General features: G+C 37.5%; 1 protein-coding gene across 3 annotated transcripts in view; it reads right to left on the bottom strand.

Moving 5' to 3' along the window:
- The window catches only part of PHF20L1 (PHD finger protein 20 like 1), a 57,088-nt gene that overhangs the window by 5,708 nt on the left and 26,234 nt on the right, over positions 1-25,146 (bottom strand). For 2 of the 3 annotated variants that reach the window (XM_058800388.1, XM_058800395.1), the window contains 10 exons: positions 23,662-23,847; positions 23,250-23,456; positions 15,800-15,856; positions 14,457-14,561; positions 10,214-10,378; positions 9,645-9,826; positions 7,635-7,734; positions 5,262-5,457; positions 4,498-4,867; positions 779-941 (listed from right to left, as the gene is read on the bottom strand). In XM_058800388.1, coding sequence (XP_058656371.1) covers positions 779-941; positions 4,498-4,867; positions 5,262-5,457; positions 7,635-7,734; positions 9,645-9,826; positions 10,214-10,378; positions 14,457-14,561; positions 15,800-15,856; positions 23,250-23,456; positions 23,662-23,847 — 1,731 coding nt within the window. Of the gene's footprint in view, positions 1-778; positions 942-4,497; positions 4,868-5,261; positions 5,458-7,634; positions 7,735-9,644; positions 9,827-10,213; positions 10,379-14,456; positions 14,562-15,799; positions 15,857-16,052; positions 16,272-23,249; positions 23,457-23,661; positions 23,848-25,146 lie in introns of all 3 variants that reach the window. The other variant, XM_058800383.1, reaches the window with a different exon arrangement.

Here is a 25,146-nt window from a genome sequence, read left to right as displayed (position 1 = left end):
CAACCCTTAAACACAAGGTTTGCTTCTGCCACTTTAACAGGCTCCAGTGGACAAGGTCCAGATTACAGAATGATTTTCCAATTCTCAACAAATGTTTTCAAGGAATTTCTCTGCTTGTAGAAATAGAGAAAAGGTAACCCTATTAGTTTAGAAACACTGTATCTAGCAAAAACAGGGATACTGGAAGTAAAACTGCAAATAGAAATAAGACAACTTTATTTGTTTAAATATTAACTAAGGAGTCCTAGGATTAGACTACAAGCTCCCTTTATTATTAGTTTCTATGACTGGCAAGTCACAGACACTTATGTACTACAATATTCTAATACAATATAATTTCATTCAAGTTCTCCCACGAAGACTGAATTGTCTTCATGAAACCACTTGCTTACTAATAAAAAAAAAAAACAAAGTTGAAGGCAAAATAAACACCTTCTTTTTCCCCTACATATTGTCATTTACTAGAACAACCAGGCAAAAACCACTCCAGGTGTAGAAAAGGCCATCAACTTTAGGATTCATATCTGGACAAAGACTAGACAAGTTATCTAAGCTTTCTGAAGTGTGAGCCTGAGTGCTTAATGTACTTTACTGGCATTGAAAACTTGAAGAAGGGAGTGGGGAGATCAAGGGTACAAGCTCTGCTTATAATTCTGGGGCCCAAATTTGAACAGAATACTTAAAAATCCATCCTCAGTGCCTCAGATCACTTTGAACACATTACTTAAGAGAGATGCTGCTACAGGTACATTAACAAGTAATCTGGCAATGCAGTTACCATCAACTTCTTTTTCAATCAGGTCCATTCTGCTGGTGACTTCATTCTGTACATTCTCTATATGGGTGAGGAGATTTAGCTGCCATTGAAGATGTGTGTCCACTTGTTCTTCTGAGCCTTTTCTTTCATTACAAACAAACACAGTGTTTCCTTCAGCAGAATTCTTCATAGGAGCAACAGAAAGAAAAAAATTGCCATTTAAGTTTTTTTTTTCTTTGTTTTAATTTCTGGTGTTGATTTCAACATTTGAGTCACATGATAAACTCTGCTGGCTTAGAATTGTACTTCTGTACACACAACAAAAAGCTTACTCAGAAAGCCACATGCTATGACATATCAATAGACTAAACCAAACAAAATGCAAATTCCACATAAGTAAGCATCTCTACCTTTTGCCTCATTTCCCTAACACTGAAGTTTATCATTCAAATGCTTTCCTCAATGCAGTAAGACAGACTGTACTTCTGTGCCCTTTTTATATAAATAGCAACTTAAATCATAAAGAGCTGAACTGCATGGGTCTACTGCCACCAAAAATTAGAAAAATCCTAAAGTTTGTTTCCATGGAAAACTCTCTACAATGCAGAAGTATCTAAGATGTCAACAGTCACTACTTTGCACAAATAAGGTGGACATCCTATTTCACAGAACCCCAGAATGAGTCAGCTTGGAAGGGACCACAGTGGATCACCTGGTCCCAGAGGGTCATCCCAGAGCACATGGCACAGGATTGTGTCCAGATGGTTCTGGCGTATCTCCAGTGAGGGAAGAGAGTTCACATCCTCTCTGAGCAATCTGTTCTGTTTGCTGATTAAGACAAAAATCTTCTCTTCCTACCTGCTATTACCCCACCTACCTTCCAGGCACAAGTCTGGGGTAGAACTGAACATGTTTGGGGACAGTTATAGTAACATGTGGAGTTATGCAAACACAGTATCTGAGGACGATTGACTTCTGCAATATAATTAGCACCTTCACAGCATGCCAGAGATAATACACAAGCTCCTAATCTCTCTGTATTTGATGTTTCAGCTACTGAGTGGAAGTAGATCAGATTTAATGAGTTAAAAACACTCAGCATCTCAGGTAATTAGGAGGATTAACAGATTCCATTTTATGTTCACCATGACTTTTTACCCAATGAAGTTCTTTCACTATTGAAGACTTTATTGTAAGGACTAGAATGCCAAAGAGATGTGTTCACCCAGTGTCAGTTCATGTCAAATGCCAGAGCCAAGAATGACTTTAATTGTAATAATACACCTCTCTGAAGAGCTCAGCTAATTTTCCACATAAGATAAAAATGGTGTTAGGTCTGTTATTAAAATTTTTTTTTTCTCCAGTCAAGTAAAGGAAGAGTGAGAAGAGAGGTAAAGAAGAAAATAGGAACGGAAGGATTTTAAGTTACAACTTAAGCAAAAAAACCTAAAGACTTAAAATCAATTAAAAAACACCAACAAAACAAATAAAACTCTGTCTGACCTGCAGGCAACCTTATTAGCAACTCAGATGGGACAAGTGTTGTTAATATTCATAATGTTCAATAAAGGAGTTAAAATTATGTATCAGATATAGATTTTATTTGAAAGGTATGAGAGTGTTGATGCCTTTATGATATTTAAACTCCCTTCACTAAAGGCATCAGGTTTACTTCCACAGTGTTTTCAGTAATCAAACTTTTTGTAATCTTATGAAAAATATTTCCAATACAAGTAAGAAATTATCTATTCCTTACAATTTTCAGACCCTCTCCAAAACTACAGGAATGCCATTTTTCCCTTGCTGTAAAGGGATCCAAGTCCATAATTCTAAAAGCAAAATCATCTTTCAGCCTGCTTCAGCAAGATAGAGAAAATTCCAAAGCTAAGGAACTGAATATCTAAATAACATCATAAATGTTGGTTTGGTTTGTTTTTTTCCCTTCTAATGACCTTTATTCAAATGGCTCCTTAAAAAAAAAAAAAAAAACACAAAATCCAACCAAAATCCAACAGGTTCTCCTCTAAGCTATGAAAACAATGTAGGTAATCGGGCAGGGATGGCAGGAGAAGAGTTAACTTGTGGACAAAAAATAACAGGAGGTTCAGGTGGGGAAGTCCTGTGCTTTCAGAAGCAAAACCAAGGAAACTAAATACAATTTTAAAGATAATGCATAGCCCAAAAAGGGACTGGAAAACAGTTGATCCAAACACTGTTTGTAAGAGAAATGGAAATATGTAGCAGAACTGCAGATTATGGTAAGAAAAAACAGTATGGAAAACCAGAATATGAAAAGGCTCTGAAGAATGCTAGAAAGGAAAATTCAAAGCCCCAACCAAACTTTGACAAGGAAAGGAGAAAAGGCACCTTAGAGAGAAGTCAGATGATTTAAAAATGATCCTTCAATGTCAGTTTTAAGGTAAGTACAGACAGGTTTATGGAGAAACCAAGGAGAGCTTTTCCATGCCAATCAGGTTTGGGCAGAAGACTTTATTTTAGTATCAAGGCTGACTACTGGAAAGGTGATCAAGGTGTCCCCAAAGGAAAGAACACTCTTAAACCAAGAAGAGATCTGTTGGGGCCAGTGCCAAACAGAGAGCACTCAGCTTTTGAGATATATTCCTGAATCTCTGAAGGAAATACTAGTCTTGTTTAACTGCTTGTGTATATTTTCCTTTAATTCTAAATATCCTTATACTATTTATACTGTTTACAATAACAATTTAAACTACTGTTGGAAGGCAAGAATATTTGACACTGCTGCATGTCTCCTTACTAGAAATCTGAATATAGTTGTGCAGTTTAGCAAATTTAGCATAGAAACAGGTATTTTTAATTAGAATGAGCCTAAAATTCCCCGTTCAGACTATACAGCTTACATGCCACATTTAGAACTAAAATTAAAAAGAAAACAGATACATCATACTCATTTCTTCCACACCAGAAACTGTACTTCTAAAGGGGGATGAGTTGGATGATTTATCCTCATACAGCTGGTATTGCAGGAAACAGAAAGGTTTGGTTCTCTTTGGTTTTTGCTCTTAGAACTGTTCACAAAAACCAGATTAACAAGTTCCAGATCTTTTCCACCAAATAATGGATTCAAACCATTAGTGTAAAAATGAGAAAGAGATGTTTAAACAGCAAAATATAATCCTGACTAAAAATGTTTCATTAGAAGAAATATGCAATATAGAAGACTGAAAAGCAGTTGTACATGAGGTGAAATTAGTTGGTCAGTAAATCATTACAAGTGAAAGACATCCTAGGTAGCACTGCTATTAAAAGAAGAATACAGTACAATAAAAAACACTCTTAAAGAAGCCTTGGTTTAAAAAACAACAACCAAAACCCCCTAACACATGTAGATAACCAAACTGAGAGAAAAGGGGAAACCTGTCCCATTCTCCTCACCTTGTAAAAACCATGAAAATTCTGTTCCAAGACCTTGCATTTTAAGAATGGGGTTTTCTTTCAAAACATTGGATTGAGAATGATTTTTTTAGCATATGCAATACCTTAAACCATACCTTCTATTTCATACACCAGCTGAAATGAACATACTTCACCTGGAACAATTTCAGTGATCCAAGTTTGCTTCTAATGACTTCTGCTGACTTATTTGATAAGCATGTTGACTTACAGCAACAAAGATTTTTAAATACCTGTATGTACTTCAGTTTTATCAGACTGAACACACTTTTCCAAATAAAATTTCCCAGATGAAGAATGATACTTACCTGCTCATTCATACCACCATCTTTAAAAGAATATTGTAAACAGTTTTTATTCTCTGTGTGATATTCCTGATCTTCCTCAAAGCTACTTGTGTCTTCATCATCTGAGCTCATAGGGTCAGTGACTGCTTTGTAGTCATGACTAAAACTCTGTGGTTTTTGGTAGCTGTGCTCACTTGTGATGTATGTTTCTTCCATCTTCTGGGGTATACTGGGTGGCTCTTTATGGTTTTGACTATGACATGTCCTTTCAGCCGGATTAACAGCATCCTGCAAAGTCACTAACTTTTTCTCTACCCCAACAGTTCTTTGTTCTTGTTCTTTTCTCATCCCTGAATAAGCCCAGAGATGAAGGTCTGGGTGATGCTTATTTCTGCAATGAAGGGGAGGAAAAAAATCAAGTTATAGAGAACTTAGTGCACTTAGAGGACTGAACTATTAAGCGTCCAATTCTCCCAGATATTAACTACCATTATCAAACAAGAAGTATTCCTAAGTCATTCATCAATTTAAGATAAATCTAGAATGTCCCTTTAACACAAAATTTAACAAAAAAATAACCAATAATCCAAATAAACCAGATCTGCTTGGGTGCTGAACACCTAACTCCTGCTGAAGCTGAGGGTACTGCACATCTTGCACTTAAATGACTTAAAATATTATACAAGAAAGAATTTCAATGTGAGAGAAAAATGCAAATGGAATAATGGTAGTCTTTGCTACCTGAATATATACATCTGGAAAATAAAGCCTGGAGTGATACCTACTTCAGTATCCCAATCTTCAGCTGGAGTCCATGCAGTATTTCAGTTACCCCATAGACATCTGCCAGTAGGTGATGTGTTGACACAATCTTTTTGGCATTAAGATGAGAGTAGTTCTCTTTCAAAAATGATAATCCACACATGTGTCCATTGTTTAGCCAGTCTTTGTCATAGAGATATTTGGCACTCCACCTCTGTCCTGGGGTAAAGCAATAAAGAAGTTGAGGGACATCTAAAGGCACAGCAGAATTATGTTTACAACTAGAGTGTTGTGTTTATGTCCTGTACTTGCCTAAATATCTCCTCACATCCATGAAAGGATGACTCAGGATTTTGCTATTAATATATTAAAAATTTAGTTTTTGTGGATTAAGAAAAAAGTCAGAACTTACGAGAAAGAAAATCAGCCTGAAACCTCAAGACCCCTCTAAATGGCATTTGAAGTTAAAATCTAATCACCTTTGCAATCCAACTATGTGATATTAAGATCTATGCTGTTATCAAAATAAAAATCACACAAAAAAATTACATTGACATTTTATTTACTAAGTAGTTCAACTTACTTAAAAAAAAAAAAAAGCCTAAGTTACCAAGAGAAATATTAGAGTGGATTTTATATGGATATATCCAAAACACCCAGTTTGTTTCTAAAAGACAAACGTTTTGCTTCAATACTGAAGTCAATATCTATTTATTACATATTATTATTGCCAGTGTTTAAAGTACATGCTGGCTCACTCTATTTATTAGAAGCCAAGCAAAGGCTTCAGGAAAAGCAGATATTTCAAAGTTATCTGACAGCAGGGCTCTTACACTCCCTTTGAGATGCCTTTCACCAGACTTGTAGAGGGGGTATTGATGTATGTGGGCCTCAGGTCTCCCCTGCTGTGTGTTAACCCAACCAGCAGGAATGAGGATTTAGCTAAGGCTTCTACAGTAGCTAAATAACTACTAAAAATCCCAAATAAATAAATAAAAAAACAAAACAAAACAAAACAAAAATGCCCACCCAAAACTAGAAATGCATAATGCTAATTATTGCAATGTTATTGTTTACAACACGGCACCCAGACAGACTGACAATATCTTACAGTGGATTTCAAATCATAACTATCATCATAGACAGAACAAAGAATGGGTTGATGGAAGCCCTTCATACCTTTCAGTGGAATACCCTGTCTATCTCCTTTTTGCCCATTATCCCAATACACTTTAAAATACTGACATTGAGAATGACTTTTTTCTCCTGACATAGAAAGAAAAGAAGTAATGGTTAGGAAGGGAGAGAAGATAAAAATTAGGGACACAGACTCTGCATAGCAGGGGAAAACGAAGTACCTAACACAGTGCAGGGAAAGAGCACAAGACAAATTAGCTGGGTTTAGTAAGAAAAAGCTGGGCTGCTCAAAGAGACACCACACAGAACTATCAGACAAGACTCTCTACCACCAGTTTTGATTCACACTGGGACCAGCTCTACTTTCCTAATATTTCATCTCAGAAATAGCTAATAAAATCTCTGCAATTTTCATATTTCACTTCTTAAATTTAGAATGACAGTAAAGTTGAGGTTGTAGTCTCATTGCCCTTTTGAAACAGCTGGAGTGCTGAATATTTCACCAGAAGACAGGTATGTGCATTTGTACGAATTGTCAGAAGAAAATACAAAAAACTTACTTCCAAATTCTTTAATTTTTCTCCATATAACTGTTAAGAAAAATGGGTTTATACACAGTAATTTTTAAATCAACATCTTCCTAATCAAATGTATTCAGTTTAAAAGTAAAGTTTTCCTAGTTAGTATGAATTTGACCTATCTGAAATTCCACATATGCTGTTTGTGCACTATTGTCTACTCTAAGATGGAATAGATTTTCTGTATTTTAAATATTCAGTTCCACACTTTTACACAGTTCTGGGCTACTGTAAACATTATAAAATTGCAATTACTATGAAATGCCATTCACAGCATGTTTGAATGTACTGTGGTACTGAGTCCTTTTCCTCTAAGAAAATATTTAAATGAACAAATGTGATTCCAAGTATTGGCAAAACAGACCCCTGCACAAAAATTATTTCTTTAGAAAGGTTTTTCAGACTACACTGACATAAAAAACTGCAAAAGTTTGGGGAAAATTAACTTTCAACAAGTTAAACAATGGTAACTGAGTTAATGGATAAGATTTAGCATAGCTGACCATGATGTTACTAACACAAAAGTAAGTTTCTGCTCAGAGCCAAACTTAGAATCACTTGCCCCAAAGAAGCATCACACGTAACATAAAACAGACAAAGCTTGAACAATTTAAGCAAATTCATAACATCTTTGCTCAAAAATCCCAAGCAGGGCTGCAGATAAAGGTGCTTTATCCATACCTGGTGGATCTCTGCAGATGTAACAGATGTACTGCTCTGGAATGCTGTCCTCCAACAGTCCCATGCATACACTGTGCTGCCAACACAAGCATTCTTCACACTGACATCAGAAAAAAAACACAACAAAAGCAAAAACTAAAACTGAGACAAGTAAATGCAAAAACCCAGAGGCTACTTCTTGAATCATCAAAATGCAGAGAACAGCACTTTAATTTAAATAGCTGGCTTGAGCAAGATTATTTTAGCTGGGCAATTTGTACTTGGGTAGACAAAGACATCACGCTAAAAAAGAGCTCTAGATCTGAAAGCTACCTCAACCACAAACTTCAGACTGGAGGAAAAAAAAAAAAAGAAACTGAAGATGGAATATTAAATAGTATTTTATTGCAACATTCAGTATTTTAGCACCTACATATTTAGTAGTGAAACATAAGACAGGAGTATAATATTATAGTAAAGTAGAAAGATAATGTAATACATTACAGCATAACAGTGAAAAGTAGAAAACTCTTCAGTTTAATTATTTATATTTACAAAGCATCTCTCCAGTGCGCTAGAAAGATGTGCTTTTAATATCGCACCAATGGAAAATCTAAAAGAAAAAGAAAATTAAGAGAAAATGAAAGAGGAGAAACGAGAGAATAGGAGAGCAAAATAGAAGTGGTAAGACATGAGAGTCTAGAAACAGCAAACTAGCTGCTCTCAGTGAGACAAGCATGAAGAGGAAAAATCAGGCTGCCATTGGACTTCAAAAACAGGCAGGAAACTGCCTCTTATAAAGACACTTCCCTTTCTCAACTCTGTGCTTGCCAGAGTTTTAAATATCTGCTGGCTCACTGCTGAAAATCTCTCTGCTTTGACATGCCTTTGAGCATGAACCTGTTCAAGACACTGAAATTACCTTTTCCCCTGTCACTACAGCTACCGTGTTCCCTCCTGTCTCAGAAGATTGTTACACCAGTCCATTTTCCACATTGTTACCACAGCTGAACTGCTCAGTTCCTCCAACACAGCACAGCCTTTTAGTCTGCTCCCCAAGACAGCCTGTGTGCCCTTCATTTCCAGGGCTCTGTCAGTTCCAGAACAGTGAGTCCACTAACACATGACAGCCCTACTTGTTTCCTTTAAATCTTGACTAAAGAGCTCCATACTGTCAACTGGAAATGTACCACAGCAGTAGTTGAATACAAACCTGATTCTGAATGGGGGTAAAAACCACAGAAGGTTCATGACCTTTTTAAAGTTGTTGACAACTCAGTTCTTCCTTACTGCTTTTTGCATCTGATTTAATCACTGCATTATAAATCGCTTGAGGAAAAATACTTGAAATTACTCATAGATGGGAAATTCTCCCCTAACTGGAGTACAAAGTAATAAGCAGCAGTTGCAATCTATCAGGAGTTGCAATCTGTCAACACCTGAATGCTGGGCAGACATGGAATACTCTTCTTCCCTTTTATCTATACCAAGTTAAGATGTAAATTCTCAGCAGTTTCTAAAACCTGGTAGTGATACCCAGTGTGAGAAGTGCTGTTCTAAAGATGAAACACACCTCACAGTACTAACAGTATTTAGTGTCTGCACAGGAGACACACTGCACACAGAGGAGGGACATTTACAGTAAGCAGAGAGGTTTCTGCAAGTGGTACTGCAAAGCACAAGGGCCAAGCCAGGAGGGCTTGTAAAATCTGGATGGTCTGGGGAACAGAAGCAGAATGGTTTGTGTGTGGCCGAGGAAACTTTATTCCAAATTTATCAGCTGGCTATAAAGAAAAAGGTTACCCAGCAATTTGTCCTATGTATCAAATTGCTGAAGAAACCCCATCCTAGAGAAACAGCTCTGCATCCACTGAACAGAGCCAAACCAAGTGCAGAACAAAGAAATATTTTGTTCTTGCTCACTTAAGAACAGCTCTCTACATAATTCCAGTCTGTGACACATCAAAAGGGCACCTTCACAAGCAAAACATCCACATGGAAAATGTAACTCCACACATCAAACTTCTTTACCTGAATCATAAAGCCATTTTCTTCATCAAGTTCACAAATGCATCTAACAATTTCATTGATAGCATCATCTTCATCCTGAGACTCTTCAAAGTTAGTTGAATCAAAATCCTGATTGTATTCATCACCACTAAGTAACAAACTCTCTGTGGAAGAATCATCCAAGAACTCCACATCTGAAAGGTCTAATAGAAATAAATACACGTGAAACTGTGTGGAGAGACATAATAATTGAAAGAAATACAGGGAGCTTCAACAGGTAAAAATCTTAATCTGCACTAGCAAAAAAAATCACACTCAAACACACTTCTGATACATGAGATTTCAAGATGAATTCTGCAAAGTGCCTTTAATGTGCTCTCCTCAGATGCAGAGTAGCAACACTTAACCAAAGCAAGTACCATGTAGAACAGCTTGAGGAGTGCAAGCATTTTGATTTAAATAGATGAAGGATAAATCAGTCACCATATTTATAGCTACAATCCCAAACATAAACCAAATTATTTCCTTTGAAATTCCCTTTCTTAACAAATTAAACCTACAAACTGAAATTTGCTGTTCATTCCACCTACTTTCTCCACTAAGGTCCACAGACAGGATGGCTCTGGGGTACTGGTACGATGTGTTCTTCTCTGAGAACATGCTGCGCAGGGTCAGGGAGCTGCCCGAGGAGCGCGTCAGGGGAGAGGAGCACCTGTCCAGGAACTCCACAGAGCTGTCTTCATAATCTGAGTAATCTGAAACGTTGAAAGAAAAGAAGTCACTCTTACAAAAATTAAAATTTATAACAAATGTAAAAAAAAATAAAATTGTGTATAGATTTTACTGCAGCATTATGTTGACAAACAAAGATTATCAATGCTGAGGTATCAGGATGATGAAACTGTAAGTAAGAAATGGCAAAAGCTCTCTGTAACATTTTATTAAAAAGTTTCCAGTAAGAAACATAATCAAGTTTGATAGATAAGCATCACCATTTGTAACTCTGCCACCTCTGAATGTACAGAGGGGTAATTTTTCCTAGAATATTATGCAGTCTTCTTTCTTCCACAATTCATGCTGCACCATCTGCTATCCTTAGAGATGCTGCTGGTGACTCTCTCCTTTGCCTTAAGGCTGCTTGCAGCACTACCAGCATTGCTACCTAGAAGCAACCACAGATGACCCTGCCAGCTTAAGTGATAAAAGCTTGTCTGCACCCCTGCAGAGGAGCACAGGGAGCCCAAAGAAAATTGTCTTTGGATGTTTCCAGGCCCATGTCAGGAGGCATCAATGGGCCAACAGGTCCTGGGATGGGCTAGGGAGCATCCCAGAAGAGCATACCTACACAGGCCCAGAGGAGGAGGATGAGCAGGAAAACAACAGACATCCCATGGCCAAGCCCCTCTCAGACTTTCCCAGCAGTGCCATCACCTCCATTGCATGAAACCCATCAGGATGTGTTACCCACAGCAGCTCTCTGCATCATCTCCTGGACTAAGGGCAGCTGCAGCCCGGGGGTTGCCAATGGAGGACACTACGGGATATGGGGGAAAATAATTTTGGGTTTATGAACGACTTACTATGAAATGTTTAGGGAAGAAAGTAAGGGTGGGGGAAATGGATGGACTGAAGTGATTTGGGGAAAACAATTATGGGCAGAACATGGGAATAAGAGGACAAAAAAAGCCACATATGCATAAAGTCTTGTGGTCAGTACATTTCCCTGGCCATGCCCTGCATCCCAGCCTGTGCTGGCAGAGGTTTTAAGTCTCCTTCCTTGGAGCCATTGTCTGGATATAAACCTCGGCAACCAGGACAAGGGGGTTGGACCACTGCACCTGCAGAGGTCTCTTCCAACCTCAACTATTCTGTAACTTTTATTAAACCTCATTTCCATCTCTTACCTAGGGAAGGGGCTCTCCATTCAGGGTTCATGTACATGCTCTGTGTGCCAGCAAATGGAGCAGCCCTGCAGGTCGAAGGGTGGTGCCAGCACTCAGAGACTGCAGTGACAACAGTGCCAGCCCCATGCCAGGGGTCTCTGGTCACAGAGGCCCATGAGCTCAGGCTGCAGCACCTGCAGCCAGTGCAAGTGTCTGACTGCTTGCACGGACCAAGCTGGACCAGCTGATGAGCAGGTGGGAGCAAGGGTCAGTGGGTCTGCAAGGGCCAGCTCTGGGCGGGAGTGGCTCTCTAAGCAGGAAAGCTGGGATGGGGGGCTCTGGGGAGTCCTGGCCAACACTGGGAGCATGTGAGAATGCACATGCAAGTGAGACTGTCTGTACGGCAGTGGGGCTGCTGCCCCATGAACTCATACCTGCAGGCACAGAAATTGGAAAGACTGGATCCAGAGGAGCTCCTGGGCAGTGTCTGAGCCCACCTGCTGCAGAAATCCCCACTGTACTTACACACCTCTGTATTATCTTCCTGCTCAGCCAGAGAGAGGCGCAGGGTGAGGCTGTCACAGCACACACACAAGAACAGACATCATGTGCTTCTGCCTTCTGGTCACACAGGGGTACTGACATTTATCTTGATAACCAGCACTGTATCTTTTCCTCTAACAAACTACTTGCAACACTCTCAAGAAACACATTATAAACACATCTGGCTGTCCCTAATCATAATGACTGGAGAGACTGCTCTAGGAAAGTCATGTAATTGCAAATCATTGAACAGTTAGGGCAGGAAGGGACCTTAAAGATCATCCTGTTCCCCCTCACCTTCTAGCAGACCAGGTTTTTCAGAGGTCCATCCACACTGGCCTTCAACACTTCCCAGGACAGGACATCCACAACTTCTCTGGGCAACCCATTCCAGGGGCTCAGCACACCCAAAGAAAAGAATTTCTTCTGAATATCCAATCTAAACTAATCTAGATCTACTCTCTTTCAGTTTAAAACTGCTACCCCTTGCCCTACCACCACACTCCCTATCCTAATCCTTTTTGTGGGTCTCCTAAAAATACTAGAAGTCTGTTATAAGGTCTTTCTGCAGCATTCTCTTTTGTATAAGGGAGCCTAAACAGGCTCTCAGCCTCTTCTCACAAAGTAAGTTTTCCACCCCTCTGATCATCATTGTGCCCTTCCTCTGGACCCACCCAAGCATGCCTTCAATCAGTAATTAGGAGTAGCTACTCATTTACTACTCTGAAAAATTAGTACTTCAAATATAAGCAAGTGATCAGATTACTGCACTTCCATCCTTCTGTAGGAAGCATTCCTGCTCCCACCTATCACTACAGCTTTCCTGTTGTGGGTTCCATAATATCCTTCTCTCCTACATCACCTTCCATGAAGCCACGTTCCTCTTTACTGTCTCTGTCCAAAGCATCTCCAGCATTTCCCAAGCGTATTCACTGCAGTCAGCTCAAGGAGCAGCAGGGTTGACTACTTCATGCTGCATGGCTTTCAACCTCACTACAACAGAGCAGCAGCAATAACAGGCACTGCTAATTCCTGCTACACATGGGCTTTATGCAATCACAAGTCATGCACACACCTGGAGCACAAAACCCGTCTTTGCTGGGGTTTCTGTTTTGTCTTAAAGCCTTGTCCAAAGTTTACCTGGGGTACACAATGTACCTGCTCCCTCTTCTTCATTTGAAACAAAAGGAGAATGCCTCACATCTTTACACTCTTGTCCACATCTGGAGTAAAGTGACCTAGTCCTGGAGAGTCCTGTTTCTTTTGGCAGATGGGCTTTTCCAGGGTCAGACACTGGAGTTAGAATTTACTGGAGTATTTCAAATTTTTTCCCCAGTTAAAAAAAATCCAAATGGAAAACGTTTGGACTGTGAAACCCAGACTTTCACAAGATGAATTTTTAAAGAATAAAACATTCAGGTTTTACCCAAATTGCTTTTTGCATCTGGATTTAAGATTTCTATTTGTTGAGACACTGGGCATATTTCCTTCTCTTATTTACAAACACTGGATAAGACTCCTAGAAACTGGAACCTAATCATGGTACCTCTGCCAAGCTTCTAAGTTCCAAGACAAGCTGGCAAAAAGACCAAAGGAATAAAAAGATGAAAAAAAGAAAGAGAAAACCCCAGCCCACAACAGACCCCCTCATGACCACAAGAAGATAAAACCAAAGAACAATACTGGACACACACCTAGCATTTATCAGTATCTTCTTGCAAATACTTAGATGCCTTCTCAGTGCAAGTAAGAAGCTACCAATGATTTTTAAGTAGAATAAGAAATTAAAGTTTATAGCTTAAAATTATATTACTGCAATATAAGGATGATGAAGTACACAAAACCTACAATATTGCAATTCACACTAAAGCACTGAATGATTTGGAAGCATTTTCATGTTGTAGCACAAATTTTGGACAGAGAAACACATAATCCACAAAATATAATCCCCATTGGTCAAGGCAACAGACAAGGCTGTTGTAACAGAGACACCAACCTCAGCTGAGAAGGGTTAACTGTTAAAGAGGGGGTGCATTGCATACAGCAAACCACTGAAACGTAGCAACAAACTTGACACTAGAATGATTTTACTGTCCAAGCAAAATAGGTATGACATGTCTACAGAGCTTTAAAAGAAGAATTTAAAGAGAAGAAAACAACAAGCATATCTTTCTGAAGAAGGAAAAAACCTCTGTGAAATATGTGTCTATCACATAGAGAGAGACAGGCTAAAAATGCAAGAAAAAAAAGAAGTCCCAAGTGTCCTTTTCATATTTAAGGGTAAAAATTACTCTTGGAACATTTCTAAAATTTTACATTCATATTGTTTACAAACAAATTTTGCTATCTAATGACAGAAATACACTGGGTGGTTTTACTTACATTAAAAACATATAAATTGACTTACCATGCTGTTTTGATTTCTTCTTTTTTTTCTTCTTCTTTTTCTGTTTTGGTTTATGATCTTTTTCCTTCTTTTCCTTTTTCTCCTTTTCTTTTTCTTTCCTTTTACCTGAAATAAAAATTAAACAATTTAAAGCAGTTTAGCCTAAACAAGGCATTCAAAATCAAGTGCTCGAGTTGTCTAGGCAGATCAAAATGACTCAGTTAATTTACTTGATGTCTTGGATAAACCTCTTATTAATTGCTGATAAAATAGTTCAAAGAATCTCATTTGACAAATAATATTTTATCATTTAAGTATTTCCAAGTAAGATATTAAGGCAGAAAAAATACAGCAAAGTACACAAAATATATAACATCACATAAATAGCTTATAGCTTCTATTTTACTTACAGTTCATAACAAAAACATTTGGGCAAGAGAAAAAGCTTTCACAAGGGCAAAATTCCCAATTATAAAGGTTACATTGTCCTAGAAACACATATTAGGCCTACAGAAAGACATTTGAAGGAAATTTCAGTATCAGAGTGTTGCTGTCAGCACTCTGCACTATACACTGGCATCCTCACAGAAAACTGATTCTGACTCGAATTTGACACATTTTTTATACTGCAGTTCACTTTTAACCACTGCTGGTATATACAAGGACAAGCACTTTGAAAGATTTTTTTCATCCTGTTAATTCTCCCTAGACAAAATACATCCCACATTTTCACTCCACAATTACTTTTTAAGTTATCAGCAGGGAGAAAAAGAACAAGGAAATTAGCTTGTTACAAAAAATAAGCCTGAAACCCAGGATTGTTTCCTGCACACAAACTGGAGCATTCTTATCTTCTTGGGGAACACAGAGACAAAGCTTTTACCTCCTGGAAAAACAAAGTAGAATCACTTCTCAATTTTTGCCAGTCCTTAATAACTTATTTTATTTTGAACACAGGATAGAAACAGAGTCCTCTTAATCTGTATTTTATTTCGTGAATTGCCAAATGTTTTGCCAGTAACCCTTGTTTGTTGTTCTCATCTCAAATCTGACAGTACAATGAAGTAGCCAGTATTACTAATTCCACTAAGAAAAACCCCAAATGAAAAACCAAAGGCAGTGGGCCTTTCATAGATACTTTAGGATCCTTCAAACTCCTTGCTATGGACACTTTCATTTTATCTTATAAATTATTCTTCTGTTATAGACCTGTCATATGCATAACATTCTTTTTAGGACTTAAACAAACAAAAACTGCAGCTGGGCCCAGGAAATATTTTATGTTTTTACATTTGCTCTTCAGAGACAGGAAGTGTTAGAGAATTTTAATTTTTTTTGTAAAAATAATATTGCTTTCTACATACCATATGCTGAAGAACTTTTCTCTTCCAGTTTTCCTTTCCTTTCCATTCTAGCTGCACCTGCAAATTGCATAATGTAACACATAAGGCCAATGTCTGGCTGATGACCTAATTTCTTGTAAAAGTCATTAGACTGTAAAAAATCGTCACAGCACACAATATTAAGAAACATACAGACAAAACAATTATTTTTAATGTCATTTTACAATTATTTATATTGTCTAAAGCACTGGAAACAAAAAGTGTTGTAGTTTACCAACTTCTGAATGCTTGTCCTTCTCAATCACGTTCTTTAATATTTTCTCCTTCAGACTCTCAAAACATTTCTCCTTTATGGGCACAGAGCACTGTATCTCTGTCCCTTCAGAGCTCACTGATGTGGAAGACCTCTTTTTTTTACTATTCCCTTTGGGTAACTTGAGACTATTGGTTAAAGGCATTTCCAGATGCAAGGCATGTACATGGGACGAGGGTGCTGAAAACAAGAAGATGGATTTACTGGGCATCCCAGAAGGATTGCAGCCAGCCAGGGCTGGGTCAGATCACTGAAATGTCAATATTGCTCATACACATTTAACAGGTTATTACTGCACATGAATGCCTAGATCTTAGTCTTACATACAAGACAATACATGGCATAGAAGATTTCTTCCTATATTTTGGAATTTGCATTCACTTTTAAACTATCTGTACCGGTTAAAATGTACTTTTGCTGACACTTTTAAGACTTTTTGTTTCCTTTTCTTTCACTGTAATAGGAACCCATGACAAGAGTAACAGTTAAAGGTGCTCATGCTGTCAGTATCATTTAACTTAATGCTCCATTATGTTAACAAAGAAATTAAGCTCTGGTACAATATTTGTAGTCCTATGTATAAAACATTTCTGCTCATTGAATTTTTCATTGATTTTAATAACATTTAAATAACCCTCTTTCTTTCATTAATCCACATTTAAATAACATGTAAAAGTACCATGACTTGTTAGAATTCGGCATCAGATACTGACAATTCTCATCTTGTATTATTTAGAAAAGTATATTCAGTGAAATATTTAGTTGTTATTTTAGCTCTTTATCTGATGCAAGTTAGGAAGTAATAAACTGTGAACGAAACAAAACTGAAATTGTTTTCAGTTTTCACTGCTAATATTTATAATCATTTTAAAATAATCAAACTGGAATAAAAATTATTTATAAAGAATATTATTTAAGTAATTCAAAACCCTCTATTTCTTTGTCCCTAAATATTGTTAGAGCTTCAAGATTCATCAAAATGTAATTAGGAAAGTCTAATTTTCATCAGACCCTTGGTCCATTTTAGGACCATGCCAAGGACATATTGTACAAAACTGCAGCTCTGTGAATTCACAAAGGGCTCAGGTTTTTCTGTGCCAGATGTAAAATCCTGGAAGCACCAGTTACCTTTGGTGTCTCTCAACAGAAGAGCCCAACAAAAGCATAAGCATGTAAAACAATAAAAGTCCTGAAAAATACCAGCTATTGGCCAAGATATTCAACAAGACAAAATATGGAGCTGATTTGGAATGCATTAAATAAGCAGCATTAAGATAATTTAGTAAATTTATCAGTCATAGAAAGATTCTGGGCAAAAGGCAAGAATATATCAAGCCTTCCCAACAGGGACAGACAATCCCAAATCTACTGGGACAGAACACAGTTCACACAACACCTGCTCTCACTGCTGAGCCTTCCTGGGGACAGCACCACAATGCCACTAGCTGGAAAGCTGAAAGGCCAGCAAAAACAACAGAAATTGGTGCATCACCTCCCACAGCACACAGCACTTTTCAATGCCAGGTGTCCCCAGCTGTAGGACAGCTCTGGGCTGTGTAACCCAGGCAGCAGCAGCTGCTCAGCTCTGTGTGCTGGCTCCTGTCACACAGCACGAGCTGCACAGCCACACCTGGGGCCACCTGAGTCTTTCCAATCACCTAAGATCATAATCCTTTTAAGACTGATTCAGGCTCTTGCCTATGTCTGTATTTCAAGTGCATTTAGCTTACTGGAATACTTATTACTGACACAAAACACTATCCAAATTATTCCTTTCTTAGGTTTCCTAATTACCATTTGTCTCTGTTACAGGACTGAACTGCTCTGCCATCTGTAGAGCAATAAGTATATTTTAGCACATTAGTAAAAGCAAAAAGTGACACTTTCCCACATCATCATGCTATCAACGTCTTGTCTCATTTCTAAAAAGAGCTCAAAAGGATCACCCAAATGCACGTAATTCATTTAGGTCACTGCCATTTTGATGAAAAGATGTGAGAACACTCCATCCAAACAATCTCAAAAGAAATTTAGTCTCAATGTTAGATGAATTAGTATTTAAACTTTATTACTGAGAAGAAATCCTGACCTGACATCCAAATATGATTTAATACCAACAGTCACGACACAACAAATTTCGGCATCTCAATAATTTTCAATGCAAGCACATCTGACAAAGTGATTAGTAACTGCTTGAGGGAACACTTATACTGGGCAGAAATCTCTCCAGTCAAGCAAATTCCCATCTTACTGTCAGAACTCCCCAAATGCCCTTCTATAGTAACTTGAAAACAGAAACTGCTATTATGCCTGTATACATTGCAATGTTATTCCTGGCTTTTACTTTTCCTCATTGTAAATAATTTTAGATAGAGAATCTTAAATTCTCAAATACTACATAAAGTGTGAAAGCTTGCAAAGTCTGCTTTTCAACTGTGCAATCACTATGCCTTACACATAACCACAAAACTGGACAAGGTGGTCAGTCAGAAGGGCAAGTAACAAATACAATCAGGAAACATAAGTTCCTACCTTTTTTATTTTTAACTGCTACTTTTAATTGCAGTTTATTCCTCTTAAGGAGTCTAGCCAGCCACCTCCCACACAGTAAGAGTGGGAGCTCTGCAGTTAACACTCGGCACAGAGAAAGACGACCAGAGATTAGACTTGGTAAACTACTGATTCTGTCACCATTCCAGAATCAATTTTATCACTAGAAGACTAATTTCAGATTAAAAAGAAATGCAAAGCTCAGCATTCCCAGTCCAGTTTATAACATGCTTCCAGTTCTACTTCTCCTGTTACAGCACAGAGAAGTGACACAAGCCCCCTCATGCAAGGACAGGATGTTGTGCCCCAAGTAAAACAGCACAGCTGGGCTTGCAGTGGTACTGCTTATTGCAATTCATCAAGCTCAAATGAATTGTAGCAATCTGCAGCAATTTATTTTGTTGACTGATACTCTATTTAATGGCTTCCCATGTTTAAAATAGTATCATAAATATCATTATCTGCATTAATAAACAACCTAATCATATTGCAATAGAAATATCAATCGTGCTGGTCATGTTTAATTTAGTGCTTTGAATTTCCAGGGCATAGGATAAATTTTATACCTAAACAGACTTTTAATTGCATACCACAGATTAACACTGGAGTCTGCCCAAAATGATGTCTTTAGGAAGGATAAGCTGATAAAACAGTTCTTGTCTGCCTCATGACCAGATCAAACTGGGAACCTCAGGACAGATATCAGAATGGCAGGGGTTCAAATTAGGGAGTAAATTTATTGTTAATAGATGGTTGAAATAAAACAAACAACCACAAAGTAACATGAGAAAGTAACAAGATGAACAATAGTTCATCCCTCTTAAAAGCAAGGTAAACCAGAAACACTGGCAAGAGTTTTTAAAAAGTAATCAATCTCATTTTCCAAAAATTTTGAACATCAGCTGTTTCTTGTTCCTGCTGCAGTAAACAGTTACCAAGGAAATTATATAAAAGCATGCAATGTTTTTTTTCTTTTAGTCTTAAATTCAAATTTCCCCATATAGTTAACCTAATGTTACCCTAGCAGCAAAATCGTTTATTGGTGTTAGAACAGAAAATAACAGCTAGTGATAATATTGTTATATCAGCATTACAAATACTGTATTGTTAGATTAGAAAGTGTAACAATATTTTCCTTTTACTTAAACTTCAAAACCCAGATTGCTTGCTGAAATTATGTTTGCTCAATATTTAACAGTTAAAGTGACATAAATGGTGCAGGGTTACAGAAGCCAAGAGAAAAGATCACAAATTTAAAGAGAAGCACAACTACATAAAGACCTGAACTTCATATATTCATAATGGCAAAACTACTGTGCTTTGCAAGTATTCTGATTGACTGTAGATTTAAAATCTCTGAAATGCTAAAGTGATCAAATGCCAGTTATCTGCATTATAAGTAATTTAGCAAATGAAAGCAAAGATTTTCAGTCATGTGTGTGCAGTATCAGGTGATCACAAGCAGGACTTCACAATAGTTTAGTAAAGCAGTACCTAAGTCCAATAACTAATGGTAGTGTGCAGGCGTCCACCAAAGTGCAAAGTACTTCTATGGAGCCTTTGGATTGAAGGAATTATCATAGAACTTTTGTTTTGTCTCTACAAAATATTAAGGTGTTAATTTTGAGCAATGATTTTGAAATCTATGTGCTAATACTGTGAGTTGCCATTTATGCATCTGCACTTCAGAGCACCTAGTCTCTCTCCTCTGAAAACATATGTCAGTACCTTCTGAATAAAGTCACTAAAATGCATAATTTTTAACAACACCAAATCATTTTTTCAATTGACTCAACTGATAGCCTCCATCAGAATTCACAGTGTGCTACATCACAAATCTCAGGGCTTCAACCAGCTCAGCTCTGCTACAGAAGGGTGAGGGATCGGACCAGGCTGTTCCAGGCTAAACACCATTGTGAGATATCTCAAACTATTCACAGTTATCTACTTCAATGGTTACAAAGACAGCAGGTCTAACTTAAGTGCACTTAACAGAATCTACAGTGATGTCAAAATCTAGAACTCCAAATATGTCCAGACTGTGTTAATAAAATCTTAGCAGCAGAAGTACCATAAACAGATGCAGATTTATAATAGTTCTTTCAGATTAAGAAAACACAATTACAGAATAGTTTGGATTTTACACCAGAGTTCTCAATTTGTAATGGATAGGGTCACAATGCATACATTTAAAAAATGCAGTGTATTAAACTGCACTTAGGTAGATGTTCCTGCATAATGCAAATTTCTCAATTATTTCAAGAATTGACAGGAATAAGAAAGGAAAGCTTTGGGCACCTCTCCGGTATCTATTTGCTTGCTAGTGTTTAAACAGACAATGAACAAAGTACTGATAAACAGAGTGGATCCTATTTATTTTCCTGAAGCATGCAAGCATTTGGTGTAATTACGTGTGCTTCAGGAATGTGACTTGAGAACCTGTGCTATTTCAAAGGCAAAATGATGCCTTCTAAAGCAGAGAACACAACCAATTTATTCAGTAGTGTAGACTAATTCCAGAAGTTTCAAACCTGAACTTTAAATTTACATTTTTCTTTTTCTTCTAAGATTATGAGGATAAACATGTTCCACCAGAGTTAGAAGACTGGGATGAACCCCAAACATATGAATTCTACTTATAGAGTCCTAGTGATGCCACTGACAGAGGCAGATAGCTCCGAAACCTGTGATGAAATCTGTGAATTAGAGATATCAAACAGCTTAGTTTAGTCTCTCAGGCCAAAAAGTTGCTATTCAAGAAGCTTTTGGGCTACGTACTGCAACTTACTGAAAACTTCTAACATTTGGATAAAAAGTCGGTATGAAAGCTCAAGACACAGTTCCATTTATTGCATGATGGAAAACTGTAATACATGAAAATTAGGAACAAAACACAAGATCCTGGAAGGCAAAACTCATAAGACAAGAAATGTAGCTGGCAAATCAGTTTCATTAGAGATTTTAAAATCATCCAGATAAGAAAAAAGGCTCACTAAGCTTATATACAGTATGAACTCTATCCTCTGGTAGAGGTTGCAAGCACTTCCAGCTTCACACTATGGCCTCAAGCAGTAACAAGAGACAATTTTATCCTGGAAATCTTCCCTGACACAAATAGTGTGGACATGTCACATAATTCTGAGTCATTAAATAAAGGTGGCTCTAAATGAAATTTAATCTTTCTTTTATTGCTTCACCTGTGGCCAAGACCAGACCTAGCTCTACAAACATGTCCAAAGTGCACTCCTGAGTGCTGGGTTTAGAACTAGATAACTCTGCCCTGAGCCAGGCCCTTGACAGAACAGACAACTCCCAGCATTACGAACTAGACATAAAATGAGCTAGAAAATATAGCAGAAAAGCCAGAAGTTAAATTTCTAGTAACTGAAATGAGTTTTACCAAACAGGAAACAGATGGCTGTTGGTAGCTGTTGATTTCTTTTATGATCCTGTTCAATGAGTAGGCAAATACAAAACTCCCAAAAGCACTTCTCTTAGTGGCACAAGACATGACATAAAAAGGACTTTTATAGAAGTAATTTTCCCAGGAATCTGTAATTCTGCTCCTATGCCATCTATCAAGGGCAAATGAAGACTGTCACATTGTTTCATTCAAGTAATTAAGTAGTATTTTAATATTTCAAAAAGCTTAAATGGTGGCTTACTAGAGATACCCATAAGCCTTATTTTGACAAATCAGTTTAAGAGATTCATAGATTAATAGACCAAGATATAGTTTAACTGTCATAACTATCTTTTAAGGTCATGCTGTCCTCCCTTACTACCAATCACATTTATCAAAAACTTTCCAAGCATAATATAATAATTTGATTTTTTTCCCCCTCTTCTTACTTTTCTGAACAAAACAAAATAAAAAAAGGCTTTAAAAGAATTCTTTCTTGGAAGCGCATTAAAAATGGTACGATAACCACATACAAGTCTTATAAAAAAATTATATGAACACCTAGCATACAGTGGATGAAAACATCCCACTCTTAGGGTCTGCAAAGCACTGTGTAAATCCTTCCCCCAATCTCTTGGTTACCTCTATCCAAGTGCTTCATGTCAACCACAGTAGTCAGTAAACTCAAACGGGACAGGCAGCCCAGAGCTGCAGCACTGGGCTCTGTGCTGAGGGTAACCAAGTCTATATAAAAGTTTTCGAGGATTTTTCAGAAATTTCTAAGTAACATTTTGTAACAAGTGAAGGACAGAATTTCCACGGCAAAGAGACACGAAGCAGAAGAATGCTGACTGTCTTTGAGAACACCACTGCTTTAAAGCTGAAGCCACAAATTAGTATGTTAGTAAAGACTTCACTTCGTTAATTATTTTTACAACTCTTAGCAATAGCAAAAATATTTTTGAGATACTGCTCACTACATTCCACAGTCTCACATTCTCCTTAAATCGTGTTAGAAGTGCCAAAGCAGCTCTAAGCCAGTGAAGACAAAGAATATGCAGATGAGTGGAGTCCAGAAGGGAGGCAGGTTTTTGAGTGTGCAGAAAAGAAAATAAAAAGCATCCCCTCTTTCTGTGGGATTGAATACACAGACATTTGAACCCTACAGCTATAAATCTCTCTGGTTGTACACCGAATCTCTTTACCTGACGCTGTTGTAGCTACTCTTCCATCAGTTAATGCTTTGGAAGGAAGATATGCAATCATCTGAATATCTTCCTTGTCTTTACTGGAATATTCATTATGGAAAGTGGATTCTGCAGATAATGGTGCTGTAACCTCCGAACTACGGCTTAAATCAAGAGGGAGACATGGTCCACGCTTCTCAAGTGACACATGAGCAACATCAGGTACTACACAAAAGAAAAAATGTCATATTAAAAAAGACACATGGGTCAAACAATTAACAGTCTGGTTTGCAGCGTTACATAACATAGGAACAGCAAACAGCTTTAGCTACAGCAGTTCAAAACATCCCATTAGTTGAAAACCATGAAAGGTCTAACTTTTATGATTCAATTTCTCTTGGGCAGTTCTTTATTAGATTAGATACATTACCCTCCAATTTTGATGACTGTTGGTTTTGACCACTGATGGAGAACACTTTTCCATCAGTAACTGAAGAGGGAGAAGAAACTTTTTCTACAGAATCATCAGGCAAGGAGCAAGTGGCTAAACGCTGTGATCTTCTTCTCCGTTGGCTATGTTTGTAGGATCTAGGGGAATTCACTGGCTGTGATGGACCTAAAAAGAGATCTTTCAATGTTCATGAAGCAGAGAGATACACCATCATCTTACCGCAGCATCTGAGAGCTAAAGATGGGGAGCGCTTTTAATAGCTCTTATTTGCAAAGCTGGTAATCACAGCCAAACTGGTATAAGTAATTACAGAACTGTGACTACCAGGAGCAAATTAAGATTTATGCTCAAGACATGATTCTGGGTTTTGCTTATTATAAATTACTAGGGTACCTACTTCCCCACTGTAAAGGTTGTTGTTTTGTGTATTTACAGTAAGCAACCCTCCCCATAAAACCCAGGCAGCAAGTTACTTATAATGGAAGGGGCGCAATAGGATTTAACAATAAACATAACAAATTATTACAGTTAAAGATCTAAAAAGTCATGGATAGTATTAACATACAACTTAAAAAAAAGATTGAAAACAGTGTTTAATTTTATATCCCACCTCTTGCCTTCTGATAACCTGATATCAATACCCCAACTGAAAAACTGTAACACACACTGCCGATGTGTGGCACAGTAAAAAGGCTCCAGAACTTTATACTTAAAAAAACCCAAACAAATGGGGGAGGAGGTTAATATATATAGGCCTGATTCATTAAAAACAAAAAACCCACATTCCCCTACCTCTCTTCAATATTACCCAGTTCCACAAAAATTTGCCTTAGAAAACCATTTGAGTTACTATTACACTCTCTCCTTTTTGTAAGCAGTTTTTAGAGTCAGATATACAGATTTAAAAATTAAGACACAGCAAAACTAACTTTCCACTAGAGGTAGAAAAAAGTTGGAAGCCAAAGATTAAAGACAACACTAACAAGATTCAAGCTACTAAGTAACCAAGTTTGAAATTAGCTGTTTAAAAAAATATAGCTATACAGAAATCCAACTTAATCCAAAATAAAAGCATGCTTCAGGAAAGCTACTTACCATTGCTCTAGGGGTGGGGATAGAAGGCGTATTACAATATAGATGATTGTTAACATTTTGTGGGGACAAAATACAATTTTTACCAATGTGTCCTGAATAAAGAAGGCTGAATTTGCACTCCTCCCTCTGCCACTCATTTAAAGTTATCTAAGAGCAAAGATTAAAAAGAAACTTATCTCATAAGTGAAAATACAAAATCAAGGTTGAGGGGAACACATGATGCAGGCTGAGTCTTCCATCCTCAATCTCTATACTCAAGTGAAAAAAAATGTAGCTTTTAACTTACTGAAACCTCCATATATGTTAACCTTTGGTCTCAGCATTTAATATTCTTTAGGCAAAGAATCTGGCACTAAGCAAGACTAAAAA

The sequence above is a fragment of the Ammospiza caudacuta genome, chromosome 1 (genome assembly GCF_027887145.1).
Source record: "Ammospiza caudacuta isolate bAmmCau1 chromosome 1, bAmmCau1.pri, whole genome shotgun sequence".
Lineage (NCBI taxonomy): Eukaryota > Metazoa > Chordata > Aves > Passeriformes > Passerellidae > Ammospiza > Ammospiza caudacuta.
This window is presented reverse-complemented; position numbering and strand designations above follow the sequence as displayed.